Below are 12,814 nucleotides of genomic sequence, written 5' to 3' on the forward strand. Positions count from 1 at the left end.
AAGATATAAAGAAAAGTGAAGTTAAAAAAAGAGGTATAAGGAACAATGAAAGAGGAGGAAATTGGGGAAATGATGGAAAAGAGGATATCAGAGAGGATAGAAACATGGAAAGAGAATAAGATGCATGAGAGACAATCAAAGAGAAGTTACATGTATGTGAGATATGGAATAAGAAACAGATATATATTCGAGAAGAGGCATATAGGAAAAACTGAAGATATAAAGAAAAGTGAAGACATACAGGAGAAGGAACGGCAAAAAAGAAGGAACTCGAGAAATAATGGAAAAGAAGAAATTTGAGAGTAGGAAAAAGGACAGGAGAAGGTACAAGTTTTGAGATGCCTTGTTTTAGTATGTTGACTTCTACCTTGTCTTTGATTAGAACAAGTAGCCCAAGCTAATTGTTTACTTCGTTGTTGATAAAAAGCACAAGTACACAAAATGGAGGAAACATGCTCTTCATCTCCGCTCTCCATTCCTCATGATGTACTTTTCTATACTTTTCACTCTCTATTTTTCTGTCTCCCATTCACCATTCTATTTATCTTACCTTTTTATTTTTATTTTCCATCTTTCAGATCATATCTTTTATATTTCATATCTATCACTCCATCTTATATATATATATATCTTTCATTTTCCCTCTCCATCTTTGAGTCTCTCACCCATAAATCGTTTTCTTTTTTTACCTTTAAGTCTCTCCCACTTATTCCTCTATCTCTCCTTCCCTATCTTCCTCTCTCTCTCTCCCCCCCTCTCTCTCTCTCTCTCTCTCTCTCTCTCTCTCTTGTCCCCCTTTCTCCCTTTCTCCCATCTTCCCCATCTCATAAAATCAATGTATCATTTATATGCAGATCTCCATATTACCCTCTTTATATCTTGTTATCGTTATCTGTTCATTAATAGAAATAGCCATCTATAGGTAAATGAAGACAAGACAGGCAGTTCATTTTGTGCTCAGTTAAAAATGCATGTAATAACTTATATGTAGCTCATTGTTTAAATCACTCAATGCATATTTCAATATTTGATACTACAAACAAAGTGTCAACTCATCATTGGTTTACATAGTACATACAAAACTAGCCATATATACAAATATATATATAACGCAGAACTCTATAACATGTTTGAATACAATTGAAGTAATATTTACAGTACTTGTCTTAATTATACATCGCAAATGCGAACTGGAATCGCATTCAACATCACTATAATAATCTTTCCAGCTATGAAACAAGCGTTCATTCAAGTGAAACATTCAATATTTGAAGAAAAGTGGTTTCCAAAAGAAACAAAGATGATCAGGAATCAGATTATCAAACTAGCTGCACTTTTCATCAACTATCTGGGGTCGATGACCCCTGATTGATATTCCTTCTCATACATGTACACAAGTACACTTCCATTATGAGACCATTTTTATCAAAACATGAAAGGCAATCTAACCGACTGTTGACTGCATCTAATCAAACAAGATATATGTGAATTAACAATCAACAACTTCAACATTACATGTATAACTAAATATTGCACATTCCACACATAGTAATTGCACATAACTGTCTAAAGTGGCATCAATTGTAATTCCACTTTGTAATAAATATCATGATTGATACATTTCATATCTACATGTAACTGCATAATTGATATCAAATACATTTGACAAATTAGTAATAACCCTGTGCTAGGACAATCTTTGTGCATCATTAATCTTGATACACATTAGCTCACTCATATTTGTCACCTATACATCAAGTATGTGTAAATGATGTGTATACAAAAATATGAAACATTTTTGATGTGAGCAGGTATATGTATTACCAAATAATGAGGTATGAGGTTGAAATAATGTGGTTGTTTTTGCTTTTTTTCTGAGCAAGAACATAGGGAAAAAACTGCAATACTGAGTAACAAATAACAAATTCTCGAATTAATGGTTAAAGTGTGACAAAGCAACTGAGCAGATATAAAACTTTGATTGTGGCAGATATTGAGATACGATAGTGGCAAATACTGATCTGAGCTAAGATTGTGGCATATATACTGGGCTAAGATTGGGGCAAATATTGAACTCAGATGGTGGCATATACAGAGCTAAGATTGTGGCATACATGTACATGTATATAATGTACTGAGCTAAATTTGTGGCATATACTGGTCTAAGATTGTTGCACACATACTGAGCTAACATAATGGAAATATGCAAACTAAATATCCGGGGTCAAGGTACACCCTGGACAGTGGCAGATCCAGGGGGGGGGGGGCACAAGGGGCATGTGCCCCCCAGCCAAAAAAAAAGAAGTTGAAATTAGCCCCAAATTGCCAAAAATGTACTGGCAAACAGGCATGTGAACATCAAAATACGTTTACTTTTTCTAAAAATCTCAAGAAGAGTAGGTAGGTATCGAAAGTAATGATATAAAATGGGTCAAAAAATCCCAGGGGTTATGTCTTATTGAGGCCTGTATTTGCATACACGATATTATGTAAAAAGGGTAGTTATTTTACCATTAAAGGGTATTAAAACATGATCAATCTGAAAAAAGGGTATCAAATTCACTGGTGATAATTAAGAAAATACATGGAAATGGTAGGAAATTTGATAGCCCCGGTCCGGAGCAGAGGATCCAATATGATTTTAAAATCCCCACTGAAATATACAATTAAAAAAAAGAAAGTCAAAAAATATTAGCAATCAGTCCTTGAATAGGGTGTAAAATACCATGCAAGATATAAAGTCCCTGTTAAGGGTCTAAAATTTGAGATATTGGACAGGTTCAGGGTGCTTTTCAGAAAGTGATTTTACATGGACCATACACAGTGCTCAACGTTGTACCCCCCCCCCCCACTTAACCTGGGGGGCCAGGATAAGTTAGAAAGGAGCTGGCTGTTTGCTAACTTTCTGCTCTCAGGCCGAAAACTCAAGGCAAGTAAAACATATATACAACAAGCAATACAAATTATGACTCATCAACTTAACACCAATTCTAAATAAAAAATGAAAACAGTTGGTTGCATTGATAGTACAAGTTAAAAAAATAGAGTGAATGTGTGAATTACAACATGTAGTAGGCCTAACATGATTATTGTATCAATGATAGATCTACAGCAGGGGCGTACGCAGGGGGGGGGGGGGGGGGGGTTTTTGGGGGTTCAAACCCCCCTTTGGTATTTTTATGTGTGTGTAAACCCCCCTAAAAAAAACTAAAATCCCCCCCTTTGTTTGTTTGTTTGTTTTTTGTTTTTTGTTTAATCAAAAAAAAAAAAAAAAAAAAAAAAAAAATTTATACCCACGGCTAACATAAAGTTACTTTACCCCCCCCCCCCCCAACGAAAAAAAATGTCAAATTTTCAAATTCAAAAATTTTCAAATTTTTTTTTTGACTACCAAAAAAAAAAAAAAAAGTGTCCGCTTACCCCCCACTGAGCGACTTTTCAAATATTCGGGAGCAAAATATTTTGGGCCAGATTTTAAACCCCCCCTTGAAAAAATCCTGCATACGCCTCTGATCTACAGTGTACATGAAGATTTTCCAATATGAGTTCAAATTCACACAGAAGTAAGTATACAGAATATACCATAACACAATTTTCAAATAAAACATTAAGTGGCTGAATTAACCAAGTGCTTAAAGGTAAAGACCAGTATTGGAAACGCCCCAATTTCAAAAAATGAAATGGAAGCTCTCATACCAATCATGTTAAAGAATGTGTTTTGACTAATACATGATAAAAAAAATTTGACGGGAAACCGCCTACTAATTCATATATTTGGTAAATTTGTTTCTCTCATGGTCTGTGAGAGATATAGGGTAGTCCCATATACATCTTTCTGTGTATAGTGCTTGTAACTTTACGAAGAATGGGCCAAATTTCTTATCATTTGGATGATTCCAGAACCTTGCAGATGCTAGATGCTAGATGATCAACCTTTTCTGATCGATTCCACAACGTTTCTTTCACAATGCAATCGCATGACCATAACTGGTCTTTACCTTTAAGCTACAAACGTTATGTGTTTGCATGTAGAGGTACATGTATAATATGTGAACTCATAATTAAAAAAAATGTGGAATGCAAAATCACAAAACTAAATCATTCTCTCTCCCTTCTCTTTGAAATTCCTTTGAATAATTCTCATTTCTCATTTGTAATGTGCATCAACATAATCAAAGATATGTGCATAGAATACACAATTTAAAGAATATACATGTGTAAAATCAACATCAATTTAAAATAACATTGAAAAAGATTTGTTGCACTGAGATAATTGACAGTGTATGTGAATTGTGTATCACAACTTTTCTGTCTATATCCAAGAACAATAAGGATCTGGAACCATCTACAATGAACCAAGCTCAGATCAGCAGTCAACACAACAAGTTCCCTACAAATGTACTTCAAGGAGGCTGCTCTACCCTGGCCCTTCATTAGAATGATCAATGCAACAGGCGCCTGTAGCTAGGCTCTCTCATATTTTACTGTGCCTTGTCTACACACCACTTTTGCACTTCATGGCGCTCCTTGCAACTACTCGCCTCATCTAACATCCCAGTATAGCTTTCTGAGTGAGCTGCTAAAGGGAGTATCAAGTACGACTGAAAAAAAAACTTGTTGATTTTTCAATTTCATCCATTCAAACCAAAGTATTCTAGGCACATCCATATGTTTTTTATAATGATATGGCAACAGTACATGTAGATGCTAAAATGCTTACAAGTTTAAAATGAAACAATGAGATTAATGTAACTGGTAAATACATGTAATGTACATACCCCCAAAATGACTGAATGAAATAGATATTTATAGCTACATGCAAATGCACAGGATGACTACATTTACACGATTCATTTGTACATGTAGGTGATGTGGAATCATAATCGTGTGGAATGCGAAAATCACAATAATAAATGATATCTCAATCTCTCCTGTCACTTCCGGATTCCTTCTATAATCCTCGTTTCACATTTACATAGCACCTCACCATGATCGAGTCAAAGATATGTGCATAGAATGTACATCGAATTTTCATTTGCAAACTTGTTTGATATTATAGAAGTGCATGACCCAAGCATATTATTTTGCCTTTGGCTTTTTTTGAGTTGTACCTGCACTACCAGATTTGACATCTCTTGTAAAGATCCATCTATCTGTTGACCTCTCGTCACCTCCACTTGATGATACCGATACAAGTTTGAAACCTAACTGAGTAATTTGCCTGAAAAGTTTTACACGATTCAAGGGCTGCTCTCTCGGAACAATCAATCCATTCTCTTCGGGACCGAAAATGTGGTCTAGCTGGTTGCGGACAAGCCGTAGATGGTTCCCAAATCCTTCCATAACTACTGGGATTTTCTGAAGGATTTCAGAACTGCCAAATATTATCCAGCGACCATTTGCACATTCAAACTCCACCTCCAGAAACTCTTGCTCCTTGACGAGGTCTTTGGCTCGTTTTTCTTCCTCCCTATCCACTGCAACTGTATTTCTGATCTGAGTCACAGCATCAATTAATTCCTTGATCTGGTAGAAATCAGCTTCCTGTGCAAGCATGTCGAGCTCTTTGAAGTCTTCGGGTAAGACGAGAATGGACCTCCGTAGGAAATTCAGAACATGCCGAAATAAGGGGCCATCCCCGTCAATTAGGTAATTCCCCTTATCATCCTGGTTGGAAGGGAGCCGATCACTGAACATTGACCCTAACATTGAATCCGGAAAACGAATCAACGTAGCTCGCGATGTTGTGTATATCGTACCTCCGACATTAAGGCTCACAAAATCAGTCATATTTCTTGAAAACAACACTCCGTTTTGCAATGGTTTCTTAAGTAATATTGCTAACAACATGCAGATCTTGTCTCGACCATCCTCGTTTGTTTATCAATATACCGTGAGAAAAAGATTTCGACGTGCGCGCCCTCATCTGTTTCAACATAGAAAACCTAACCGGTGCGAATTTGGTTCGATAATTGATATTTGACATTCAAAATGTGAAGTTGGTTTGATATTTGGTATTTGATATTTTAATAAGGAGAGGGTTATTTTCAGTTGTCCTCATTTTTCTTGCATTTATAGGCATTAGAGGAAGCCCAAATATCAAACCCATTACTACACTCCGCGGTTACACCAACGAGAAGACCGAACATCGGATAGTGTAGAGTCGGTTTGTCGGTGTGATGCATTGAAGCGCAGCATAACATTATCACAAATGCGGAAATAAATTACACACTGCGGACGTGCATGTTGCACTGTGTATGGCAATTAATTACTGAGAGTAAACCTACTTCATGTTTTTGGTGAAACAGTCATCATGGCTTGAACTAATGTGAACGGCAGCGACCGATATATGTTTGTGATGTGCAGTAGGTACTGTTGATTATTGTTTTGAGATTGAAATTTGCATGAAAGAGAAGAAAATGGACACTATTGGCGGTGGTTTCAGCCGGACTTCCCGGCCCCGCGGTACGGTGCAGGGACTGTTCACTCCCGAGGACGAGTACGGCGACCTGTACCCGGAAGTTAGCACGGTAAGAAAAGACTTGCCGCCGCTCCGAGAGATTCTTTCGAAACGTGGTGCTTCCTTATCTGAGTATCTCATAAACGACGTGGCTGCGGCCAAGGAGGAAGAGAAGGACCTTTTATGGTTCCATGGCCGAATAACAAGGGACACAGCCGTGCATGTTCTGAAGGGCAATGGATCAGGAGAGGGGACATTTTTGGTGCGAGAGAGCACGAGTCGGAGCGGAGATTATGTCGTTTCGATCATGCACAATGGGCTCCCGCAACACTTTCAGATCCAGTGCATGGGGGACTTTTACTATAAGATAGACAATGGGCCTCTCTTTCAGGGCCTGGACCAACTCATAAACTATTACCGGATGGGCTCCAATGGGCTCCCAACGAAACTCACCGTCTTCTGCAATGGAAGAATTCCGCCCCCGTGCTCGAGACGATTCGGTCGGACAACGCCACTCCATAGGTAAGTCAAAATCCAGAGGGTGCCAGGGTGGTGGTGGTGGTGGTGGGTGGGGGGGGGGGGGGTTAACAAACAAGATAAAGGAGAGAACGCTTATTTTAAATATTGCCAACAGGCCAGCTACATTTTGTATGAAACACCAGTTGTTTTCATACAAGAGATTAAAGGTCTACATGTAGATCTAGGCCCTACAGCCTTATAGTTTTGGGCCCACGTTCAACAAAAATTTGAACTTGACGCTGGGTTTGGGCACACCAGTTAAAACTACCGTAATGATTGAAATGTATATCGACAATTAGGAGCTCACAATTGCCCATATGAAATAATTGGGGGGAAATATATTAAACATTTAAAATACTTACTCTTGACTTTAACTCTCACAAATCACAATCTTAATAAACTTGATGGTCAATGGTCATGAGGAAGAACTTCTGATAATTCAAGTTATAATCCAAGGTCAAAATCATGTCCCAAAACAAACATATCTGCAATGATATTTGAGTGCTGCTTTCCCCCGAAATAGTATTGTTACTTTTCTAGTCAACTCATTCATTAAAAATAAAGCACAACAAAAAATCAGGACTAATTTCTTGTTAGTGATACAAACCATTTTTTTTCTAGGTTGTCGTGTAGCAAATTTTGCCTCGGACCAAGAAATGCACACAAAGAAGCAGCTCTTTGCCAGGATTGACAATAGATTTCCAACTGAGATTTTTAAAATGTTTTTTCCGCCATCATTGATTTAAATCGATTGTAAATTATGCTGCTAATTTTAGGTGTCAATATTTTATAGCTCTCACAAGTTATTAAACATGATAATCATGACTTTATTGTACAATGAGAAATATTTGTTCATGTACATGTACAGGTCTGTAGATGATGTAAATGTAATTGTACAGTGTACACCTTGACATTTTAACTGTATTAGTGTCATTGTGATGATCAAATTATATAATTTTTATCTTTTATGATTCGCAAAAAACTTTTATAGAGAACTATGTTTTTTTCCCTCAATGTTTACAGGTGTACAGTACATGTACCACATTTCTGTAATTTGTGGGGGTTTGTTGTTAACAATCTGTACCGGTTATGTGATGTTGACACTATTATACAAATAATACATGTTTGCTAGTGCATTAGTGAATATGCACTGCATGCAGGTTAAGTCACAATATCATAACGAACAAGGCTTGTTGAATTCATTGTCCGTCTCATTTTGACTTAACTAAGTGCAGTCTGCAGTGCATAGATCACTAATTTGAAGCTTCGATCTTATTGGCTACATTCTTGAACCCATTTTTATAATTGTGACACAGTTTCATGAACAATGTATTAAATGCAAATCGATATGGGCCCATGCCCCATTTCAATAAACTAACATGCAGATTTAAATGTACACCTGTAGGCCCACATTGTAAGTTTAGCAATTTCCCTAAACCGTCTTTAAAGCTAGGAACAGAGTCGCCCATTGGTGTTTGACTAATCTCAACTCTAAAAATATTATAACTTTCTTATTTTTAATTGACCTCGTTCACTGACCTGTTCCTCTCATTTTTCTGCTTCTATTAAGACCAACTTAATACCAGGGTGGACTTCCACTTTAAAAACTTGAACAGATGCATCATTGGGATGCCTGCAAAGTCAGACTGACAGAAAGTTGTTTCTTGGCAATGGGCCTTAGGATCTCAACTACATGTAGATTGTATGCGCCATATTATGAACGCTAAAGTATAAAAATGACATAATATAATTGATTTTCAAGCTCTGGCCTCTGGGTACAATTCAGGATAAGTTTGGTAGAATGATACATGTACATGTATGCTACCAATCCGAGATAAGATGCAATCAAATTTATGGATCTTAAAGGGAAGAAAGTCTGCTAGAGTATCTTCTTCTCCTTCTCCACCTCCCCTTCCTTCTTCCTTTTCTTCCTTTTCTTCCTTTTCTTCCTTTTCTTCCTCTTCTTCCTCTTCTTCCTCTTCTTCCTGCTCTTCTTCTTCTTTATCTACCTCCTCCTTCTCCTCCTCCTCCTCCTACCTCCTTCCTCCTTCCTCCTTCTCCTTCTCCTTCTCCTTCTCCTCCTCCTCCTCCTCCTCCTCCTCCTTCCTCCTTCCTCCTTCCTCCTTCCTCCTTCTCCTCCTTCTCCTTCTCCTTCTCCTTCTCCTCCCCCTCCTCCTCCTCCTCCTTCTTCTCCTTCTTCTCCTTCTTCTCCTTCTTCTCCTTCTTCTCCTTCTTCTTCTTCTTCTATTTTTGTAGTAACTGTGTAATGTTCTTCCTTGCATGCATACACGTACATGTACGTACATGTACGTGTGCCTGTACATTGTATACAGGTGTACATGTATCCTTCAGATCAAGAACAGACATCATAATAAAGGAGGGGGGGGGGGGGGGAGGAGGTTACCCCATACCTACATTGTATAATAGGTCCAGTGACTCCAGTGTATGTGTAATTCAGGGTTAAGTCCATTTATGTACATTTTGAATAAAAACATACACTGTGCACTTGATTTCACTGTAAAAGTCATATAATTTTTTCTTAAATCATAACGCGATCACAACAATTAACAAAAATACCTTGTTGTACACTGTACGTCCCATAAAAATCATGTTTGTATTACGTATGTATAATGTCATTGTCATGTTAACACGTTTCAGTATTAAAAGTGAGGCACAAGGCTATTGAAAGTTCAGATTGTTCAGAATCACAATATTAGCGAAATATCACATTATCCATCATAATCAGAGAACATCTGGATCTTGTATCACTCATACAGTTAGTGTAAAAATAGTTAAAATATTGCACAAGTTATGAAAAAAATATTGTATTGAGTACTTGAGGATCTAGAGATCTCCATCTTGTACTTTGTATCTTTTGAATTGTCTGATTGAGCCATAGAGGGGTTAACCGTAAGAAGAATATAATAATGATAATAATAACAATAATAATAAGAATAATGATAATATTAACAATAATAATGATTATAGTAATTATAATGTTAATTATCATCATAGTAATGATAATGATAATAATAATAATAATGATACAAAATTAATGATAGTGATAATGATAATTGTGATAAATGATAAAAATAATAATTATTATAATAATAGTAATAATAATGATAAGATTTCTCGAGATTTTTAAGGTGGAGAATCTGCTTGAAATAAATGCTCAAGGCGCACTTGGAAAACAAAACAAAAAAGAGATCACATAAAAGCATACCGTAGATCTGCATTGTACAAACGCATTATATCTGCAGACGAAGATTTAAAACAAATATCACACAGTCATCAAAGAACATTGGATTTAGAATGTACATGTACTGTACATGTACATGTACATGTACACTGTATAATACAGTCAAACCTGTCTATAGCAACCACCCAAGGGAAACACAAAAAGTGGCCTTTGTAGACAGGTGGTCTTTGTAGACAGGTTCCTTTAGTACATGATTCAATGAGGAACCATTATCAAGGGAAACAACAAATGTGGCCTTTGTAGACAGGTGGTCTTTGTAGACAGGTTCCTTTAGTACATGATTCAATGAGGAACTATTATCAAGGGAAACAACAAATGTGGCCTTTGTAGACAGGTGGTCTTTGTAGACAGGTGGTCACTAAAGCAGGTTTGACTGTATATGTTACGTTAGAGCTAGAAGGGAATAAACTGTGTTTACAAATCTAAATCAAATGGATGCCCTACTACTGGCTCTCTACAGACCAAAAACAACTGTAAAAATATCCCAAAGTCATCAAAAAAATGTTTAGATTCAGAATAGGGGATAGAGTCTTGGATCCTACATACACATATGTACATGTATATCATTCAAATCATTTTTTTTTTTAAAGAAGGGTGTTAACTCTTTATTTGAAAAAAAAAAGGGGGGGTGGGTGAGTAAATGCCTTTATGGCTCTCAGCAGAAAAAGGAACAGTAGAAATATAATCTCAAAGCCATCAAAAGAATGTTTAGAACTTTAGATTCAGGGTAGAGGATAGAGTCCTTGGTTCTATCATTCAAAATTCTGTTAACTTTTTATAAAAAGGGGGAAATATGAGTGAATATGTTTTTTTTTAAAATCTCAGCAGTCAAATAAAACTGTAAAAAATAGCCCAAAGTCATCATAAAAATGTTAGATTCAGAATATGGATAGAGTCATGGATTCTATATCATTCGTAAAGGAAGAAGAGTGCCCACAAAAAAAGGGGGGGGGGGGAGTGAGTTCATGCTTTTCTGGCTATAGGCAGACAAAAAAGAACTGTTAACTGTAAAGATATCCCAAAGTCATCAAAAGTATGTTAGATTCAGAATAGAGGATATTAGGGATGGAAAGGAGACATTATGATCATCTCTTATTCCTCATCTTTGCTAATAATAGTCCTCGCCAAATTTAGATCTATGCGAAAATATTTTTAGAACCACGTGCAATTGTAGAAATTACATATTTCCTTTTGGATGAACCCGAGTTTGGGGGAATTAACACCGTGTCCAAATGTCACTCATTAAAAGTGCTCTTTGGGAAGTGGAAAGTGCAGAGAGGATCAATTACAGGCTGACAGTTGTAATCACATTCTCCCCATTTCTCCATCATTTAGAAATGATGACCCTTGATCATCATTCGATGACAAAAGAAATCTGATCATGCTATAAATATCGTTCATGTTCAAGTTGTAAAAGTCGTTTTTTTGTTTGTCTCTTTCGTTTTTGTCAGAGACAATGGTTTCCATATAAAGATAAACAGGATCTCATTCTGCATACGTACCTACCGGTACATGTACAGTGTATTTCCGTATTATTCTAAATTTTGCCATCACACGCTATTGTCTTTTAATTCCGTATTTAAAGGATCAACCTTTTTTCCCACTACATTTGAAATCTTATTGCTGGCAAGTTGATGCCCCCAACTGATTATTATTTGAGTATACAGGCACACTGTATTTATCTTGGTATGAAAATAATTGTTATTGGACAGCAACATACGTGTACATTGTACATGTACCCCCCCCCCCCACCCCCACCCCCCACCCCCACCCCCTACTATAGAAAACATTGATAATTTTTTCTGTTAATTTTTTGGATGTTTTTTTTCTTCTCAGTACATGTGCAACACATGGTCAAATGTGACACATTACTTTTACTGAAAGATAACCTTCACACCCATTTGAATAGAGTTTGAATAGTGCTGTGAATGTACATGTACGGTACATGTACCGGTATATGAAAAAATTGAGCATGTTGCCCAAGTTCAAAATATCCTTTTCTTCTGTTCGAAACTGGCATTAAATGTAGCCCATTTTTGCCTCTTATACGCGCCAGGAAAAGGTTGATTTGATCATGATTTGTTAAACTCGATACAAGTGTTCCCTGAATCGAGTTCAGAATCCTACCCATTTACGCACCTGATCCAAAATTCTCAGCAACCACAATTGGTCCTAAAAATAGACCGCTCCGCTCAAAATAGCAACAGACAGGTGGGGGGACTGCTGAATTTTGTTCTTCCATCGATTCTTCAAAAGGACTCGAGTGATTTAGGTACCGGTACTTGGAAGTGTTTAATCTAACAGGTTGTGAAGGTGCTTGTAAAGGAGCATGGTAATAGACCATTTTCGTAATGTAACCTAATTTATGCGTACCGTACAGTGTACATGCCTTTGTGAAGCAACTATATGTACATGTACAGTGTATACTAATTATTTCATTCACCTGTTACAAATCTCAATATGTAGTCAGAAATTCAAATTGCATACGATGGTTGTTGCCAGGTAGGAAAAACTTTATGGCTTGCCCTACCTAACAATACGTAATACGATATCCAATTTGCATTCTGACTATT

At 36.8% G+C, this 12,814-nt stretch overlaps 2 protein-coding genes across 2 annotated transcripts in view; one reads left to right on the top strand and one right to left on the bottom strand.

Annotated features, from left to right (window-relative positions):
• Window positions 1-4,867: 4,867 nt before the first annotated feature.
• LOC100889809 (BTB/POZ domain-containing protein KCTD6) lies at window positions 4,868-5,951 on the bottom strand. Its single transcript, XM_003730047.3, has one exon. The coding sequence runs from the start codon at window positions 5,848-5,850 to the stop codon at window positions 5,080-5,082; it is 771 nt and encodes a 256-aa protein (XP_003730095.2). The 5' UTR covers window positions 5,851-5,951; the 3' UTR covers window positions 4,868-5,079.
• A 245-nt stretch (window positions 5,952-6,196) lies between these two features.
• LOC752814 (tyrosine-protein kinase HTK16) overlaps window positions 6,197-12,814 on the top strand; it is a 28,411-nt gene continuing 21,793 nt past the window's right edge. The window contains exon 1 of the mRNA XM_001180232.4: window positions 6,197-6,982. Within this exon, the coding sequence (XP_001180232.2) occupies window positions 6,405-6,982 (578 nt within the window). The 5' untranslated portion in view covers window positions 6,197-6,404. The remainder of the gene's footprint in view (window positions 6,983-12,814) is intronic.

Source organism: Strongylocentrotus purpuratus, unplaced genomic scaffold, assembly GCF_000002235.5.
Source record: "Strongylocentrotus purpuratus isolate Spur 01 unplaced genomic scaffold, Spur_5.0 spur5_scaffold_12, whole genome shotgun sequence".
Classification (NCBI taxonomy): Eukaryota; Metazoa; Echinodermata; class Echinoidea; order Camarodonta; family Strongylocentrotidae; genus Strongylocentrotus; species Strongylocentrotus purpuratus.